This window comes from Dendrobium catenatum, unplaced genomic scaffold (assembly GCF_001605985.2).
Source record: "Dendrobium catenatum unplaced genomic scaffold, ASM160598v2 fragScaff_scaffold_621, whole genome shotgun sequence".
NCBI lineage: Eukaryota > Viridiplantae > Streptophyta > Magnoliopsida > Asparagales > Orchidaceae > Dendrobium > Dendrobium catenatum.
The window spans coordinates 15,107,658-15,128,488 of record NW_021319083.1 but is presented as its reverse complement, the minus strand read 5'-3'; the positions used below and the strand labels follow the sequence as shown (position 1 = coordinate 15,128,488).

The 20,831-nt window shown below is 36.6% G+C and overlaps 1 protein-coding gene across 1 annotated transcript in view; it reads left to right on the top strand.

Annotated features, from left to right (window-relative positions):
• The first annotated feature begins 459 nt into the window (after positions 1-459).
• The window catches only part of LOC110093852 (endoribonuclease Dicer homolog 2a), a 48,860-nt gene continuing 28,488 nt past the window's right edge, over positions 460-20,831 (top strand). Inside the window, exons 1-7 of the mRNA XM_020818868.2 lie at positions 460-623; positions 699-876; positions 956-1,069; positions 1,723-1,857; positions 2,846-2,930; positions 3,052-3,116; positions 11,621-11,758. Of these exons, the coding sequence (XP_020674527.1) occupies positions 508-623; positions 699-876; positions 956-1,069; positions 1,723-1,857; positions 2,846-2,930; positions 3,052-3,116; positions 11,621-11,758 (831 nt within the window). The 5' untranslated portion in view covers positions 460-507. The remainder of the gene's footprint in view (positions 624-698; positions 877-955; positions 1,070-1,722; positions 1,858-2,845; positions 2,931-3,051; positions 3,117-11,620; positions 11,759-20,831) is intronic.

The window sequence follows — 20,831 nt, the reverse complement described above, 5'->3', positions numbered from 1 at the left end:
TAGGATAATGTTTCATTACTTGATTCGATACATCCGTAATTCAATGGTCTGTTATTAATTTTATGTTAAATAAAAAATTAAGCATATTTAAAACTGAGCGAGTCTCATATTAGCTCATATTAAGCACACCATCATTAGACATAGTCTAATCATGATCAAATATTATAGAAACCTTATCTGAAGCATGTATAAAAACCTATGTGAAATTAGAGCACATGTTAAAAACTATATATAGTTATATATATTTAGATATAAAATATTATGTAATTAAATATAATTTTTTTGGCAGACATTTAAATTTACGTTTTTATTGGGAATATTGTAGACATTTAAATCTACATTTAAATTTACGATTTAAATTTACGTTTAAATCTACCGAAAAGAAAAACAGTACCTTCTGTCACTTTCCCCTCGTTAAACTGCGTGGAACCTGGCCTGGATCGACTTCCTCTTTATATACACGTCGTCGCCATCGTTGCCAACGTTTGCTCTTCTTCAGCCTGCGAGATGGACACAGGAAAACCTGCAGGAGCTACTAGCGACGGCGAACAAAAGCTTCGAAAGCTCCGAAAGGTCGTAGGCTCCGACGAGCCTCCTCTTGAACCGGAAAGCTTCGCGCGCAGGTCTAATCGCCGATTCTTTTGCTATTTTACTCTTCCTATCCGTTATCGTCTGAGTCGAGTAATGGTTCCTAGCAGTTACCAGCTCGAAGCGCTTGAGAAGGCAAAAAAAGAAAATACAATAATCTTCCTGGATACAGGGGCTGGAAAGACGCTCATTGCTGTGATGCTGCTGCGATCCTACGCTCATTGCATCAGAAAACCCTCGAAATACATCGCAGTCTTTTTGGTGCCAACAGTGGTTTTGGTTCAGCAAGTAATCTCGGACCTCTTATATTTTCATCTGTTTCTTTTTTTGAGTTCTTTTCACCTATTTTTGAACTGATTTTGAAAAGCAAGCAGAGGTGCTGGAGCTCCATACCGATCTAAAAGTCGGCAGATTCTGGGGTGAAATGGGTGTTGATTTCTGGAATCTCAATACGTGGATGGAGAAGTTGGAGATGTTTGAGGTTCGAGCATCTTTGTTAATATCCGCGCTTGTTTTCGAAGTCCCTTTTCTTCGTGTTATTAGAACAATTCACACGTGAATTTTGATTTTCTAGTGATGAGGATAAGTTTTCTGTAGAGTTAGGAGATTCACCATATCTACATCTCATTGACAAAAAAAGAAAATTTTAACATCAACTCCTTAGGAAAGAGAAGGAAACACAATTTTTTTTTTTAAAAAAAGTAAGGAAACACAATTTTTAAAATTCCAAATGAAGAGTGACCAGAAATACAATAATAAGGCATATGGTACGTTTATTTGAGAAGGAAAGGAAGTATGAGGCAGATCTTTTTTGACATTCTTTGAATTGATATTTCAAAAATGTAAAGTTCACTTTTTCCTTAACAAGTCCAATTTTCTACCGTATCTCCTACTTGTGAAATACACATCAAGTGAAAAAAAAGTTTACTTTGCAATTCATATCATGGGTAAGTTTTTGAATGAATACATGGTTAGTAGTATTTCTCCTTAATTCAATTCACTCGTGCAAATATATTAAATGAGCACCTTCCTATTACGGATGCATGGATTTTCATACTAATTTAAGAAATGTTCTGTTAAAGTTTCATAAATTCTTAGTCAGTATCTGATGACCATTTCAAATTTCCCTTGCAGGTCTTTGTTATGACACCTCAGATTTTACTCAACAACCTTCGCCATACTTTTTTTAAGCTAGAGCAGATAAAGTTGTTAGTATTTGATGAATGTCATCATGCAAGAGGAAAAGACCCTTATGCATGTATTATGATGGTAAGGCCATTTTAACTTATTCTACATTTTGTCCCTTTGTTTCAATTTTCTCTGCATAACTGACTTCATTGGATGACACAAATATGTGTAAACTAGAATCTGTATGTTTGAAGACCAGTTTTTTTTAATTGGCACACGCATCATTCGGAAATTACATCAATCAATTATTGGCTTATCATTCTGGTGCTTCAAATCAGATTCTATATTCAATTGTAGCTTAATTATGTTTGGGATGTTGAGTGCCAATTATTCAAGGATGGGTGCCGAAGCTCCAACCATCAGAATGGTGTGAGGATGACTCTTGTTATTAATTGATCATTGGATAGCCTATTTGGTTATTTAAACTAGTACGTTTCACCTAGAGTGTTCTGGCTTGTTGTATGCACTATTCATTGGGTAATGGTGAAAAGTTTAATCTAAATCAAACATTTTTAGATATTCCAATTTTTTGGGGATGCCATAACTTGCTAAGTTAACAAAAAGGAACTTTCTAGAACATGTGTTTGTATATGTTTTGGAGATTTAGGTTTCGTTTAGGACAACTTTTGACTACTATTTTTTTACCGCTTTCAAGAAATTTTTATATTAAAAAGCTTCTATAAAAAATAGTAAGAAACTTGTCTCAAATGAAGCCTTAAGCTCATTTTAATGCATAGTACTCATTTGGTGCAAAACTAATAAGATGTTTTTATTGTTTGCCAACAAATGTCCTACAGTTGAGATATATGTCTCACATTTAGTATGATTCATGACAAAAGTCTCATATTTAGTATGATGTATCTTAGACTGGAAACTGTGAGCGTCGTAAATTTTTTTTAGTTGTTATTTGAAGTGCAAAATTATAAAATAGTCTTAACTTAATCTTTCAATAGTATTTCTCAGAATGCTTTCTATATTGATCTCGTTTTATTAATTTTGCTTGTCAAAGGTGGTGTTTGGAAGCTCCACTCTATTGTTCTTTTAAATGATTTTTATTTTGCACTTTCAGGAGTTCTATCATCCACACATACGGTCAAGTTCAATTAATGTTCCTAGAATACTTGGAATGACTGCCTCAATCACGAACACGAAAGGTACTTTGATTTATACAAGTGTCTTTCGTAAGTCCTCGGTTTCCTTGGCGGTTTTTATGAGGTATTATAAACTTTATTTTTTATTTTATTCACAGTCATCCCTTTTAAAATGCTTTGGTAGGTTCAAACTCACCAGCCGACTATGGAAAGCAGATCAGTGATCTGGAGAATCTTATGCATTCAAAGGTTAAAAGATATCTTTTCTGTAATTGTATGCATATAATGCTGTTTTTTAAGAGTTTCAGGAGATAAAAAATTTAAACATCTATAAATTACCACGGCAGTTCTCTTAGGCTTCATTTGATACGGCTTTCTTACTACTTCTTGAAGCAACTTTTTAATACAAAAATTAAAAAGCTATTTTAAGTAGTAAGAAAGCATTCCCAAATGAAGCCTTATTGTCAGTTGGCAGTACTTCTTGCTTTTTTTGTTTGCATTTCTCATCTTTATCTCGTTTCTAGTTTCACTGAAATTTGAACCTCTTATTCCTTATTTGCAGAACTAAAAATATTAGTTAGGGCCTTGGTTTTGACTTTCCAGTATCTTGAACCATATCTAACAGATTAAGCTTATAAATGAAAGAATTAGAATAATTAGGGAACAAGTATGGTGGAGTACTCCATTGCTTCAAATAGCCAAAAATAAGACATATCAATAGGTGCTTACAGATGTCTAAATATGGAAGAAATAAACAATACTACTACGAATGGAACTTTTGATTATTTTATCAAGAATTGATGTAAAAAACACTAGATATAATTAGAATCCCTATAAATTAGTCACCTAATTGCACCGCATCTGCAGTTTTGTATGTAACCTGAAACCGCAAGGTTGTAGGGCCATAATTTACCATCACTGGAAGGGGTGGCATGCTATCCTTGCACCCGCTAATGCGAAAATCATAATAAATTACTGTGATTGGGCTTGAATTTTGATGCATATTTGAATTGAAAACTTTCAAGATTAGTTTTAAGACCATTTAAACTCCAATTTTTGCAAAATTATAGTTAAATTGAACGTCTCAACACGACGAACCTAACACCGCCAAAAGTGATTTGAGCATAGATCAAGCACTTGAAGCGCAATAAAAAATTTTAGGACATTAATTAGATGATTAAATGATCTCAAGATCTTGCATGCTTCTAATAGAATCAAGCGTATTGATGTGATGAATCCAACAAGCCCGTGGTCGCATTATTCCAATATCATTAAGGATCCTAAATGTTTAAGAAACTGCTTATATTTGATGGAATCAATATGCACGACCTCATTGAGATTTTTGAGTTATCTTTATATTTATGGTGCCGAACTTCCCTTGGCTCTAAGAATTTCATAGCTCCAGTTGAGCACCAGCATTGGGTCACCATCATATTGTCATAACTATTATTTAACTGTCATTATTAACCACCTCCTGTTGACTATAAAAAAAAATAAATAAATGAGAAGAAACTTTGAATCAATGTGAAGAAAAGCAACTGCCTCCATCGGCCCCATCTCGCCAAAACGACATATCTCTTCGCACAATAACTGTTTACTTCAAGATAAAAGGGAGAAAGAGAGAACGAAAAAAAAAACTTAGGCTCGTTCGTTTTGCTCCTTCGACTCCATCGTTACTGTTCGACTTCATTGCTTTGGGAGGAGTCTAGGGTCGACCTTTCATCTTCTCCTTTCGTCGTTGCTGATTCGGTTCCGTCGCATCGCAGGAGGAGAATAGATTGCACACGCCGCTTCTCTGACTCCCCATCGTCATTTGACTTCGCTCTTCGGCTCCTTCGGTGTCGTCCGGCTTCTTTCCTTCTCAAGAGGTACAGAGATTGCACGCATTGCCCCTCCACTTCCTTCGTTGCCGTTCGACTTTGCTTCGTGTGGCTCTCTCCTTGCCGTCCGTCTTCATTGCTTCGTGGGAGGAGTAGAGATTGCACGGGTTGCTCCTTTGGCTCTCGTGGTTGTCCGATTCTCCCTCCCTAACCCGTGCTCCTCTCTCCCTCTCTTATATTATATATAAATATATAATAATATAATTATTATATATTATATTATAATATATTGTTATATATAAATATAATTAAATTAAAATAATATTATATTAAAAAAATATATTTATATAAAATATAAAAAGAAGTGAAGATTGAATTTTAAATAGGTGTCGAAGACCCGGGGCCGTCGTACTTTAAGTTCGGCCGGGATGGTTTAAAATTCGAAGACTTGCACCGTGATCTCAGATCCGGGCGGATGGTTTTAAATTTGAAGCCCCCGCGCCATTGATCTTAGATCTGGGCGAGATGAAACAAAATTCGAAGATCCCACGTAGTTGATCTTAGATCATGGTGGGATGGTTTATATTCGAAGGCCCCACGCTGTTGACCTTTGGTAGGAAGAAATTTCGGCAAACTGCCGCCCCGATTTCTCCCTCGGTGGGGAGGTGAAGCCGGGAGGTTGCCGAAATTTTCTGATAATTCAATTTGAATTCAATTAAAATATTAAAATCAATTTTTTAAATGTTAATTAACTAATCTAGTTAATTAATATTTAATTAATTTTTTTATTGATTAAATTAATCAAAATAATTGATTAATTTTGGAACGACTAAAATCATAGATGAAATTTCTGAATGAATTCGAGACAGGTGTATAACTCAATATACATCATCATCATCTTTTTAATAACGAATGCTCTTAATCCCTTTATACTTGTACTTGTGACAAGTAAGAATGAAAATTACGCTGCTTCTCATCTTTCTCCTAAATGCCAGTCAACATAAGTGAGAGCTTATTGGATATCATCTCAGACCAATGACTACTTTTGAAATGCCGCGAATGTCTCTAAATGAGACATCTCTTTAAAAAAATTTCAATAAAAATAAAATTGAATAGAGTTTGAATTTTTGTGGCATTTCAAATACCATATCTCCTTGAAACATTTGAGATCTCTAATCTTCAAAACATCACCTCTCTCCCTCTAGTTATTGAGGTAGCAAAGATCGTGATAAATCATTTCAAAACTGAGTTAATTATATAAAATTCAGTAGCTATTTAAAATATAAAAGCATTTCAAATTTGAAAAAAATTTGAAATTCTAAAAAATTTTAAAATTTGATAGTTATTTAAATTTTGAGAGCAGTGGAATTTAGAATTGATTTATTGGTTAATTATTTAATTAATCAAATAAGAAATTTTAAATAAAAAATTGCAATAAAGAAAAGAAGAGAGTGTTTCCAATAATCAGAATTATACAAACTCTAAACACAATTCTCACAAATTCTCAACACAATCCTCACAAACTCTCAACACTCATTGACTCCAACATCTTGCAAGCTCTCTAAAGTCCCTCCTGTACGAGCTTCTACTACTATCTTTGGGCACTATCCTCTGCAATTGCTTGCCTTGACTATGAACACCTGCAAACAAACAAATGAAGAGTCAATATATCATAATAAATTGAATGAATGTTGATAAATCTAGCTACTGCAGGTATAATAGAGTACTCGAAAACAAGAAAAAGCTAAGTACGAAAAGCTAGTAGAGTAACCATGCTGAAAAAAAAAAAAGGTAAAGAAGTGAACTACTGTAGTAGAAAAAAGGCTACGAGCAGAACAACTAAAACACTAACCTAATGTCAAAACTCCAAAGTGTCAAAATCACAAACTCAAACCAACCCAACAAATAAATAATCAAATTCAATACCTTTGGGTAGCCTTGCTTATAAGAAATTGGTTGTAAGACCCACTACCCGACAACTTTCATAGGAAAGTCATAAGTCCGACCTCTGAGGAAAAAATGTTTAGGTGATAATACAACCCTAGACCCCTCACTCGGGCATCCTAGCCTATAGGGTTAGGTTGCAAGACCCACTAACGGGCTACTTTATACAAAAGCTATAAGTCACAATTTAAATCAAATACTTGGATTACTTTCTACGAAAGTTGTAAATCCCAATCTAAATTTAAATCTTCGGGCAGCCTAGTTTATAAGGCTTGGTTGTAAGACCCACATCTCGGGCCACTTAGCTTAAGGTTCTAAGTCATAAGACCCATTGTTAGGCAACTTCCAACGAAGTACTAAGACCTACCCAATTAGAAATCTTTGGGCTACCTTAGCAGAGGCCGTAATCTAATCATATGAAATAACTTTTGTTGAAAAATCAAGGCAAAAGCCTCAAGAAAGAATTTCATCTCTATATAATATTTTGAAGTATAATAATTATAATTCCTATATTCAAAGCATATGGAATTTCTATCATAGGATTTCCTACCCAAGTAATTAAAACCTTCGGACATCTTAGCCTATAGGGCTAAGTTGTAAGACCCGTTATTTGGGCAACTTCTCAGTGAAGTCTAAGATCCATGTTTTAAGAAAGTTGTTAAAGAAATATCAATGATTCTAAGCCTCAAACAATCAAATTTTAACATATGGGCATCTTAGTCTAAAAAGATTAAGTTGTAAGACCCGCTTTTCAGGCTACTTCCTAAGGGAAGCCATAAGTCCTACCCAAATAATTTAACATATGGGCTACTTCCTCCGGGAGATGAGCCAACACCGCCCAATCACTTGATCATCTCCCAATTGTTGTCATCAGAACATTGCTTGATCAACATCTTCTCACTATCGTTGCTTGACTACATTTCTTCAACCACTGTTGTTTGACTATGGTCCTTTGGATCATCTCCCGATTGTTGCACCCAGTCTTAATATACTCATTTTCTCTTCTTGAGTGGGGATGATGATTATTATGAGATTTCTTTTTCCACTTGTGTTCTTGGAGAGCTTGTGAGCTTATGTGAGAGTTGAAGTCCCTAGGTGAGGGCAACAAAATACCCACCAGCCGCAGGAAGTGTCCGGGCTCGTGGTCTTCTTCCTCCACCATCTTCTTCCTCCTCTTCTCTAATCGTCCCTCCCCTTCCTCTAAGAAGCCAGCCATCTACCCCCCTTCCTCTAAGAAGCCAGCCATCTACCCCCCTTCCCTCAAAATCCCGTCGGGTACCACCATCCTCCTCCTTCCAAACTGCCGGCTCTGAGCCCCAACAACGCCGGCCCTAACCCCACCTAGCCCAAGCCCCACCATCTCCCTCGCTGGCCTTGCCCTCCAAACCCTAGCCAATGGTCGTCCCTTTCGCTCCTAGATTTTCAACTTACCCAAAATATTTCGTTATTAACTTGGAAGGTTTTTGAATTCAAATTCAAATAAATTTGAATTTCAAATTCTTTCCTAAATGATATAACTTATTTTAGGAAAGTCCCCAATTAGTGCAAATCTGAAATTAAATAGAATTTGATTTTAAATCCGCATTCAACATATGTGGACGCATTCAACATATGTGTACACATTCAATGTATGTGGACACATTCAACGTATGAGAACTCCTTCCCTTTTTTTCCTCCTTTTGGTCGGCCCCCCCTCTCCCTCTCTCTTTAATTGCTTCCTTCGTAATTGGGAGCTACAATTAAGGAGTCAATTGGCCGCCCCCTTCACTTTTTTCTCTCTTTCTCTCTTTCAGTTTAGGGAAATTAAGATTAAGTTCCCTAATTATCTCATCATCAAATTTGAATTTGAACTAAAGCCTTCTCCTAGCCTTGGCCGACCACCCAAGTCCCTCCATCTTCCCTATGCCTCGTTTCCTAGGCTTGGTACTTCACCTAAGGAAGTAGAAACAAAACCTCTCTCTGCCTCCTTACTCATAAATGGCTGATCCTGAACAAGATCACGACTTCGTATTCAACGACCAAGGGTCCATCGATATCCTCTGGTCACCGTTCTTCGATATCGACTTTGCAAACGACCAATCTGTTGAAGACTACGTAGAGAGGATCATCTTCTCCCTTGTCATCGCCATCGACCAACAACACCCTCCCGTCCAGTGACGACTAACTTTCGAATATTGACAACGGTGAACTCTCCTCCAAGTCTTTTCTCTTTTAAGTTTTTCCTTAATTGTGACATCATAAAGATTGTGTAAACTTTCTCCGCAAGCCAATTTATTAAGAGTATGAGTGAGTGGACCCAACTTGTGACTAGTCTAAATGTTAATTTAGGGTTTTCCTTTGAAAATCCCCCATGTTATGCTAAGATTGATTGAATTGATTAATGTTATGATCCTAAACGATTATCATGTAATTTGGCCTAAGCTACATCATCCCTTTTATTGTATTTAATATTCGTTTAATTTGCTAAAAGTTAGAATAATTATTGTTGCTCTAATCTAAGTCATTTAATTTCAACATTGGATATTTACGTACGCATATAGTTCTACATCAATTACCTATGCTAACATATGTCATCACATATAAAATCGATGTATGTTATCAACATCAACCTTGCTTTCCAATGTACGCTATCGACATCAACATTATGATTTATGCTGGATTTCTTTATTTTTGGTCTCCTCAAAGGAGTATGGCCAAATATACATTAAGTGTTCTCTTGAATACAATTCCTATACCATTGAGTTTTTCTAACTTTTGCCATGAAATGTATTATGTACAACTTTTGTTTATTATATTGTATCAACACCTTTCCTAATCACTATGTAAAAAAGGGAATCATTTGTAATTGATGATAAACACTAGTGAAATCATTTTAGCTCGGCCAAACATTTGTGTTCTTCTCTTTTTGGGCTTTTCATGTAACAATTATAGTGTCTATTACAACTCTTATCTTATTTGTGTGTGCTAAATCTTTATACAAAACTATGATGTTAAATTCTTTCTCTCTGTGAATGTTTTGATCTGCTACAAATTTCATTATTTTTATCATGTTTTAGTTTGTTAAATGAATCTCATAGTACACTTCATGAACTTCTTCCAGCATGTTGTTGAGCCCATTGATGCCTTCTTCTTGCAAGTACATGCATGATTTCCTCTTTTTTTTGCATGTCGTTGGACTCATGAAGGCTTCCTTTAGTGAGCCCCCACACAAATTTCTTTCTCCCCCACACTGCGTAGATTTTATGTCTTTTCGAATGAGGTTCTATGCAATTTTTTTGTTTCTTTTATTGTCGAGGACTTCAAAAGTGTTTGTTGGAGTAGGGGGGAGAGAGAGAGACAAATTTGACTATATGTCACATAAAGCACGTAATTGAAGAAATATCCCATATGTTTATTTTTTGTAGAAATATGGTGGATGTTGGTCTCAAACTAAGTTACTCATATTGTATGCATGGCAAACTTCATATTGAAATCCATCGCCAACAAAAATAATTTCAATTGATCCGAATTCAAACTTTATTCCAATACAAAGGTATTTGTAAATAATTTCATAAATTTCTTTTCCAACAAAACAAAAATAGTCATATATCGTTTATTGGACATATAGCTGATTCCACATGCTAGTTCACCCTAGCGCGCACCAGCCACCTTTGCTCCTTCCGCATGCACGCCCCTGCGTCAAAACCAACTGCAAGTCTAGTTCGCACGTTGCCTACTCTATCTTCACTACATAGCACCCACCACGATCTCACGTCGAGGCGCACGAAGCGCCATGTCATGACATCGCTCTAACTCCACTCTTCTAGTTTGCAACCCGCAATCCCCGATAAGTGCGCTCTCTTGCTTTATTATGTTGAAAACTTCACCCGCCTGCTTAAATCCCGCATATGAAGAGCAGAGGAGAAGAAGAATAAGGGGCTGTTTGCCAACAAATAGAATTTTAATTTAGTAGGATTTAGTAAATTATGGAAATCCGAATTTAGTAAATGCTCGGTATGTTAAATCATGTAGTAGATTGAGATCTCTAGTATTCCAAGGATGACAAAATCATAAGTTCTTGATCGGGTCTACCTTCATCACCTACAAAAATATCCCATTTATCCAAATATATCTCAAATCACTAATTTTTAAGTTAAAACTATTCTTAATTGAGAGTGCTCTTCCACAAGTGGAAGGGCTAATTAATATTGAGGGTTTGTGTCATAGGAAGTTGAAACTCCAGATTTAGATAAACCCTGATATAAACATTTGGGGAAATATGATTAATTAAAATTAATTTACCTCATGAAGAATGGAATCCTAACCTAGTAGGTTGGGGTTGAGCCTCATTTTTTCTGAGCGAGCAACAACTTACTCCTATCCCATTGTCAGAAATGAAGCTCACTTCTTCTTCCTCCTACCAATCCCATATCTTTCAACAACCTCAATAGTAGACCAATTCACCTCCTCTTTTTTCTCTTCCACGCAAATTCTTTCTCACTTTCTTACCAAAAATCTTCTCTTCCTCATGGTCCCTACTCCTGACTCGTGTTTTCTCTCATTTGGCTTAATTGGACAGAGCGAATTGGAGTTCTCTCGCGAGGAGTCGCTGATTTCTTCTTACTATTGCATTGTTTCATTCATTCACGTGATTTGTGTTTTCCTGCTCGTCCGCAAGCCCTTGCGTGCTGGTGCTCACCCATTCGCCTGCTACTCGCTTGCGCTCGCGGGCTACTCACATGTGCTCGCCCGCTACTCACATGCGCTTACCCGCTGCTTGTTTTAGTTGCTGATTGTTTAAATTAAGGGATCGGTTCGATTGAACCTGTCCAGCCGATTCTGACATCAACGGACCAAAAAGTTTGAGAAGTACTTTCATCAGATGTTTATTGCATAGAAAAGAACATATTGCGGTAACTTTCTCTTAATGCATGCTTTTGAACTTAAACTTGATCTTATGAATTTTTTCTTAGTTTTATTTATTTAAATGGCTGCTTTTAATTTCTGTAGGTCTATACCGTTGCAAATGAATCAGTCCTGGCAGACTACATATCATTTCCTAATGCTAGGATTAAGCAATATAATCACCTGGACATTCCAGATAAACTAAGCCTTCTTTTCGTCCATCTAGAAGCCTTAAAAGTGAAGGTATGTCTCACTTTTTCTTTTTATATGTTCATTATTAACTTCAAACACACAACCGCACTTGATAAGAGTCCATGAGTAATTTGTTGTGTTATCTTATTCTTTGTGATACTTTTTGTATTCTGCCAATCTGTTTGACTGCTTTACGTGCCTCTTATGAAATTAACAACTTCTGACCGATGAATATTTATTGTTAGTAATTTGTAGATTTTTGGAATAATTTACTGTTTATAATACTTCTTTGGCCCCAAATTTATTTGGTTCTCAATACTAGTGCCTGTATAAAGCTATTTGCTTGTAATTCCTTTTCCAAGTGAGAGATGTGCTGACTTTAACATGGCTTTCTTATTTATAATGCTTCTTTGTGGTTTTATTCCTAAGCATTTTGTAAATCTCTCCAATGTGCTGGAACTAGTTTGTTTGTTATTATTATGTGGATTATTCTTTTAAAGTTTATTCACTTAATGATTTAGGATCAACCTATTTAATCATGAACTGAAGTAAGAACCAATGAAGTATATATATATATATATATATATATGCTTTTTCTTATGACCAGACAAACCGAAAGTGAAAATGTTGTGATTATATCTTTTCCTTGTATCTGGTTCGTGCCAATAAATGTTTTATGAATGGAAAGCGGTACTGTCATGCCCAAAAAATGAAAACCAGGTTAAAATTGCATCTCTTTTCACATGAATAGTTCAACCAAGCTAACTAACCAACCAACCACCTGTGTTGATTTCAAGGATTTTAAACTCGGTTTCAATTTTGCTTCGATCACAGAAGTTTTATTTCATTTGTTACAGTGGTTAAGTGTTTATTTTCAATCAGTTTTATTTTGAAGTTTTTAAAGTTTAGAAATAATTTTTTTTTTCAAAAATTATTATTTTTGATTAATTTTGAAACTGCAAGTCTTATATTTTTGGATGAGCTTTTTGTCAAGTATTAATGCTTTCTATTTTTTTGGTGGTTCTATCTTAATTTTCATAGTTTTTGGACTGTGATACGCCTTGGAGTCAATTTCAACAAACACAACAGAAAATTCACAAAGAATCAATTAAAAAAATAGCTAATTTTGGAGGAAATGGTGGCTGATTTTTATTAATAAATCAACAAAAAACAAAGATACAAGAGATCTACAATTAGGGAGGTAGATCGTCTCTTTCAATCAACTTAGACCCCACAAGGAAGCCCTCACAGAAAAAACACTAAAGTAGAAAATTCAATAAAACATGAATGAAGAAAAATAACCCTAGAACCATCCTTAAATAAACTCTGAAATTTTCTCAAAGACAAATTTATTTCCTTATTAATTTCCTCCTTTAATTTGAATATAATTAGGAAATATTTTCCTCTGATTTGGATTCAATTAGGAAATCTTTCCCTCTTTAATCTGAATTCAATTAGAATTTTTTTCCTAATTAATCCTCCCTTTAATTCCTTTCCTAACATATTGAATTAATTCTTTATTGGGCCAAAATTTCTCTTTTGGATCCTGTTGACGTATCAATACTCTGTTCCTCGAATTGTTTCTTATCCTCTTGGTGGAAGGATGACAACTATCTCCTGATTGTTTCATAGGGTTACTAACTTACTATGTAGCTTCATAGTCTGGTAAATCCTTCCATCGACAAGGACCTCCTTTGGTCTCGGTGTCCCTTGTCATGCTCCCTTGATCTCCATTGATTCCAAAATCACTTCCATGTCCTCAGATAAAGTCGCCGATAGTGAGGAAGAGGGTGTGTGATCTCTAATAATGCGTTTCAGTTGTGATACATGGAATATTGGATGGATAGATGACGCTGTTGGTAACCTCGAACAATAGGCTACTTCCAATATGCTCCATCACCTCGTAAGGACTGAAGTATTGTGGGGATAACTTCTCATTCTTTCTCTTGGCCAGTGCCTTCTGCTTATATGGTCTTAGTTTCATATAAAATTTATTCCCAGGCTCGAACTGCACTTCCTGTTTGTGTTTTTATTTACCATCTTTTTCATAAATTGTTGAGCCCTTAATAGATGCCCTTTTGAGTTTTGCTAGTATCTTGTCCTCTTCTCCAAGTATTGATCTACACTGGATACTGGTGATGTAAAACCCGAAAACCTTGAATCGTAACGTAACGACCCTTTGCGACGCACTGCGACAAAAATAGTCAAATTTTCAAAGTTGTTTGATTTCGCCGAAATAAATTTTATAAAATTGCACCTTTAATTTCGAGCAATTCGATATAAATAACTTATGATAAATTTTGCACGGTTTAGGAGATAAAAATCGCCGAAGTTTATTAAAATGCAAGTTACTTAATAACCCCTCATGTTCTTATTAAAACTAAGGTATGCATGGGTGTATGAGTATTTTGGCTTTACCTCCAACCACCCAAGGCTTTAAGGGACTGAATAGTTCGGTCCCTTCTCATTGTTTTGTTCGGCTGAAGGAAGAAGAGGGAAAGGGCGACGACGGCCAAGCTTTGGGTTTGCGACGACCGCGGTTTCCGGCGAGGATCTTAAAGGAAATCAAAGGGGAGACTTAAGGAAGAGAAAGGGTAAGTTCTTAAACCTAGAAATCCTCTTATTCTCTTAGATTTCTTGAAGTGAAAAGTTACCGTTTTTTAAAAACTTGAAATTTTGGAAGGAGAATGATAGGGAATGTAGGAGGAAGGATTTTAGCATAAAAATAAAGTTTTTCGCAATTTTTATTGTGTTTAAAAAATAGTGTTTTTCAAAATTTTGGATTCTTAAGAAAAATTCCTTAACGATTATTGTCCCTAGTTGCTTAAGAATATTTTTTATGAAAGAAATTATGTTTTCTCGCAAAATTTTAATTTTCTTAATTTATAATTCAAATAAATCCGAAAATACATTAACCGTAATTATTAATTAGGTGAAGGGGAAGTTTTGGCCTGATTATAGGATGAAAATAGTGAAATTATTATTTTGAAAATTTAGTTTTAAGAAAAAATCCGAAAATAAAATTAAATTTAATTTACATTAGGAAAAGGGATATTATTAAAATAGAAAAATTGTGAATTTAATCAATAATATGAATTTTTAAAAATTAGGTTTTAATTAAATCCGAAAATAATTAATATTAAAATATTAATTATATGAAAATGCATTATCTTTAATTAGTAATAAAGATGTTCATTATTTTAGGTGTTGGATATTGGGAAAGATACACGCCATAATCATAAACGACGTATTTTACTCGTAGAAGGTTTAATTGCTGCTTATTGAGATATGTACTTGTATTTTTGTTAATTTTCATGTTTCTGATTCTTTAATTTTTATTAAAGAATGCATATGTTTTAAACATTTTATTCAGTTGAAAAGTTGTATATTAGTTTTTTTCATATTTTATTACAGCAAGAAAGATAGACTATATAACATATTTCTTTTAATTGTTTTGAGATATTTACTTATATTACTGTTAATTTTCATGCCAAACCCTTTCAGGTAAAAGCTAAAGGTTGCAGTAACCCTTTTGGTGTTATTAAGGTATTTATGCCTTTGACACACATCGCACCTTGCCATCATGTCGTCCACATCCCATTGCATTCCCACCCAATAAAGCTCAGTGGATAGTCCGCTGTATGTCTTTTGGACTCCTGAATGCCCCCCTATCGCATTACAATATAATTCCTGTAATATCTTGGGAATGTAACTTGAGGACCATGGGAGTACAAACCTCCCTTGGTAGAGTAGCTGGTCCCCCTTTATAGCATAACCACTGTGACTATTGGTGCCCTTCAACAATTCTTCCCTAATCTTCCTCAATCCTTTATTCTGCTCGCTCTCCCTCAATGCATCACAGTCTAAGATCATCAATAGTGACAAGGCTGCCAATTGTGACTCCCAAGCCCTCCTAAACAAGACATTTGCTGTTTTATTTTCTAAGCTCGGTCGGTACTGTATCTCAAATTCATATCTAAGCAATTTGGATAGCCATCTCTAATGCTCCTCCGTAAACCTCCGATGTTCCAACAAATACTTCAGACTCCGCTGGTCTATCCTGGCTATAAAATGTATCCCCAACTAATAAGGTCACAACTTCTGAATTGTCAAGACAATCACCATCAGCTCCTATTCGTATATTGATTTGAGCCTTGCACTGGCTGTGAGTACTTGGCTGAAATATGCAATTAGTCTTGCATGAGTACTGCTCCTAACCCATAACTCGAGGCATCTACCTCCACCACAAATGATCTTTTAAAATTTGGGATTGCCAAGTACATGTACATTGGTTATAGCTGTCTTTAGCTCATGGAATGCTCAAGTTGCTTCCTCCCCCCTCACTTGAAGTTATCTTTCTTTAGCTGCTCTGTCAGAGGTCTTGTTATGGTGATGTATTCCTTCACAAACTTCTTGTAGTAACCGATGAAGCCCAAGAACTCCCGTAGCTCCCTTAAGTTCTTAGGAAGAGGCCATTCCACCATGGCCTGAATCTTGGACTGGTCGGTATAAACTCCCTGTTTGGATGTCACATGTCTTGGATACTCCTGTAATTTCCCAAACGTGCACTTTTTCCATTTGGAAAACAACTTATGCTCCCTCAAGGTCTCCATCATTGTCTCAAGTGCTCCCCATGTTCTGCCTCTGTCATGCTGTATGGTAAAATGTCATCAAAAAATACCATGACAAACTTTTCGAGATATGGCTGGAACACTCGATTCATAAGTGACTGGAAAGTAGCAGTGGCATTGGTGTCACACCCCAGTTTGACTCATTCTCTACCACCAACTGGAGTATAACAGAGAAAGATTTCAACATCACAAACTCCACACTTAATAATAGGAAGCATATAATATACCTTATTGAACCTTAACATAATTAAAATAAATACAGAGCTCTATTAAAACTTTTAAAATCCTTTCACATACCCAATAGTCTTTACAACTAGCATTCAGATCTCGTTTTAGATCTCTTTGCACTCCAAAACATATTTACATCAAAAGAAAGATCACCTCTTTTTTTTTGTCCCAAGGTCTTCTTTCCCTTATCTGTAGTACAACCACTGCTAATGAGCTTGGCTCAATAAAATACACAAGCAATTTATAAGAAATAATAATGAATCATTAAGAAATACCATAACAATGCTAACATAATTAAAACACATATTGAAATGTCATATTGAGCATGAAAGTGCCTAGCAGTATTATTTATCTTGCCAAAACTATTCTACATCTTTAAATAAGTTATAGAATGGCTATAAGCTTTTACACCATTTCAACTTTCCAATTCATGGTTAGGTCTAACTTCCCAACTTTTAGAATGAAAGTTGTTCTCTCATTCAGGGTTGAGTCAATTTCTCAACTTCTAGAATTAAGAGTGTAGTCTTACCTCATTTCTCTCATTCAGGGTTGAGTCAAAATTCTCAACTTCTAGAATTAAGAGTGTAGGCTTACCTCATTTCTCTCATTCAGGGTTGAGTCAAAATTCTCAACTTCTAGAATTAAGAGTATATGCTTACCTCATTAGGTCTTTCGCCTTTACTTGTGCGGGCCTATCCCACATATATAACTTATTTCACTTTTCATATAGTCATCCTTTTTAGTCCTAATGACATATGTTTTTGATGACAGAGTTGTGCTTTAGCTGCCCTTTTGTGGCCCTTTAACTGCCATTTAGGTGCCCTTTAAATGCCCTTTTACTGCCCTTTAACTGCCATTTAGTTGCCCTTTAAGTGCCCTTTAGGTGCGCTTTTATGTCATTTAGGTGCACTTTTGTGCCCTTTAGATGCGCTTTTGTGCCCTTTAGGTGCAATTTTGTGGCATTATGGGTGCGCTTCACTAGTTTATGAATATTTACCTTTTTATGCTTACGAAATCATCACATTGCTAAAGATTACCTTTTACATAATCCATTTCATACATAAATAATCATATTCATACAAGATAACGAGAATACATGTGATCATAAACATAATCAAGATATTAATTCTTATAACCTTGTTTGGGTATCTCACCTCGGTATCTCGATTCTTTCTTCTTTTGTATACCACTTCAATCACGCTCTTCTTCATTCGATTTAGAATTCCTTTACTCTCTTTCCTATCATGCTGCTAACAAATGTTTCTTGCATGGTGATTTCTTAAAGATTGTTGAATTCCTTTACTATAGCCACCTCTAGCATCTGCCAAACCATTTCCCCTTCCAGCCTTCAGCGCCAGGAACTCTCAGGGAGGGATAAGGAAAATATCTCAAGATAGCTTAAGGCAAAGACTTCATATATTTATTGTTTAACACCTCATCCTCCACTATGAATATTATATTTACACTCCACTAAGCCACTATACATTAATGCTATCCGTTGGATGAAGCATGAGAGGAATCAGCCATTGCATGTCAAGCTAAGTGGATATGCTACAGTAACCGTAAATAGGAAAATGGATTATTTGTTTTAACAATTAAATCATTCATTTAAATTAATGCTAAGTATTATTACAGCATTCCTACTTACTTTAACAAACTTTGGGTATTATAATTGGTGAGGCCAAAAGGCATAACCAGGAACTCGTAGTGCCCTTCATGTGTTGAAGGCCATCTTGTGCACATCTATTGTCTTCATCCTTATTTGATGGTATCTCGACTTCAAATCTATTTTAGAGAAGATCACAGCTCCAAATAACTCATCCAAGAGTTCATCTATCACGGGAATTGTAAATTTATCTGGCATTTTTTTTGTTTAGAGCCCTGTAATCTACATAGAATCTCCAGTCGCCATCCTTCTTATTCCCAACAGTACCGGGCTAGAGAAATGACTTATACTAGGTTTGATAATCCCTGCTTCCATCATCTCCTTGATCAGCCTCTCTATCTCATCTTTCTGGATTTGGGGGTGGTATGGTTTGACACTGATTTGAGAAGTTCCTTCTTTCAAGTTAATGGCATGCTTCTGTTCTTGAGGCGGTGGTAATTCGACTGATGGCAGAAATACATCCTGATATTTTTGCATAATCTGCTGGGCCCCCACTGGAATTTCCCTTGCCTCTTTTTCCTGGACCCCTTCTATGCTTTGCAACTCTATCAAATATTCTAGGCTTGCATCCTAGATTGTTCCGGGCATGATTTTTAAAGAGACCATGGTCTTGCATAAACTGACATACCCTTAAAGCATCAACTTTTTCCCCTTCACCTATATCTACTTGGTCAATGACTTCCAATTCACCTTCATATCCTGGCTGTAGCCACTTCATCCCCAGAATCACATTCTTACTCTCCAAGTCCAAGGGAAGGAAATCTTCCACCACCTGAATATCCTGCATGGTCATCACCACCCCTTTATATATCCCCATGCTACTCTCTATTTTATCTGTTCCTATCATCACCCTACATCCTTTTGTCTTCGTTAACTTTAACCTCAATCGATCCACCACCCAATTTGAGTGCAGTTATATGTGGCTCCACTATCCACCAAAACTAACACAGATTGTTTTCTAATTTCCCCCTTTGATGGTGTGATTTGGAATAAATCCCACCACAAAGTTTAAGAAGACCTCCACCACATCCAAATGCAACCGCTCTGTTTCCGCTGATATATCCTCCAATTCCTCCCCACTCTCCTCTTCCCCTTCACAAACCATCAAGACCTGAAGGGCTCAATTCTTGCACCTATATTTGGGTGTAAATTTCTCATCACACATGAAGCATAGCCCTTTCGCTCGCCTGTCCTGCACTTCTGCTTCTATGATGCGCTTGAAATTGCTTATAAGATGATCCAGTGCTCTTCTCCTTAGGTGTTTCCCTTTGAAATGACACCTTATGGGTCCTCGGTGCCAATGTAATAGAGGTGTTCATGTAAGCCTCTCCCATGAGATTGCTCCGACTGGCCTTCTCCCTCTGATGTTTTTCCTCACCCATTGTTCTAGTTCCATTGTCTCTCTCAACCCTTTAGGCTTTAGCACTCTGAGTTGTGCCCTTATGTCTTCCCTAAGGCCCTTCATGAAATTTTCTTCCAACCCTTCAGAAATTCCTCTCAATTTACCAGATAGCAGCTCAAACTTTTCTTGATACTCCATGATGGTCCCTTCTTTAATTAAGGCATAAAACTGTTCATGGAGGCCCCTTTCCCGAATGGTTGCAAAACATTCTAACAAACAATCCTTAAATTTTCTCCAGGAATAGATTGGATACCTAGCTTCTCTCCACTAAAACCAAGCTAGGCATTTTCCTTCCAAAAATAATCCTGCCAACATGTGTTTTTCATCTTCCAGCAGATCATTGATTTCAAAGTGATGCTCCACCTGGTACAACCTATCTTGAGCATCTTCTCCTTCGAAAACCGACATCTTTAACTTTCTCGACCTTGCATCCGTACCCCAATGGTTTCTTCATTTGTTAGTTCCTCCTGTGCAGTGGTGTAGTGCGATTCTCTCACTTCTTCCCTTGACGAATTTGGACCCCATGGTTTGGCCCCATCATTGCTTCCTTCGGTCCACCTCCCTTCCTGCCTGGGTGATCTCCAAAAAGGTTCGGTCTCCCTCTTTTTGCTGCCATTTCTTTCCGAATACCCTGATGCACCTCCCCTTAGAATCCCTTGGAGTTGTCCTTGAGGGAAAACACTTTCCACTTCATCCTCCTCCTTTTGTACTTTCTTCCCTTTCCAATCAGCCCTAGGAGTAGCTGGCAAAGTGTTCAATTGCATCTCGATCAATGTTTTCATCATGCCTTTAATATTTCCAAAACGGCTTTCCATGGAGGAAAACCTTCCCTCCATTCACTACAGGAAAAACGCCGAAAACCGGCGGTTAGCTTATATTAATCGGCGGTTTTTTTAACTACCGGCGGGTTTACGGCGGTTTTTGTGCCGCCGGAAAAAATCGCGTAGGAAACTAGTACCGACGGTTTTTTACCGGCGGTTTATGTTGCCGGCGGTTTTCCGGCGGCTCTGACTGCCGGTTTCAACCGGATTTTATGCCGGCGGTTTTCCGGCTGTGACGCCGCCGGTTAATTGACCGACGGCCTACCGACGGTCATTTTACCGACGGTTCTCCGGCGGTTTAGTTAGCCGTCGTATGTTTTTAAAACCGCCAGCCTTCGCCGGTAGACCGCCGGTTACTTAACCGGCGAACGCCGGC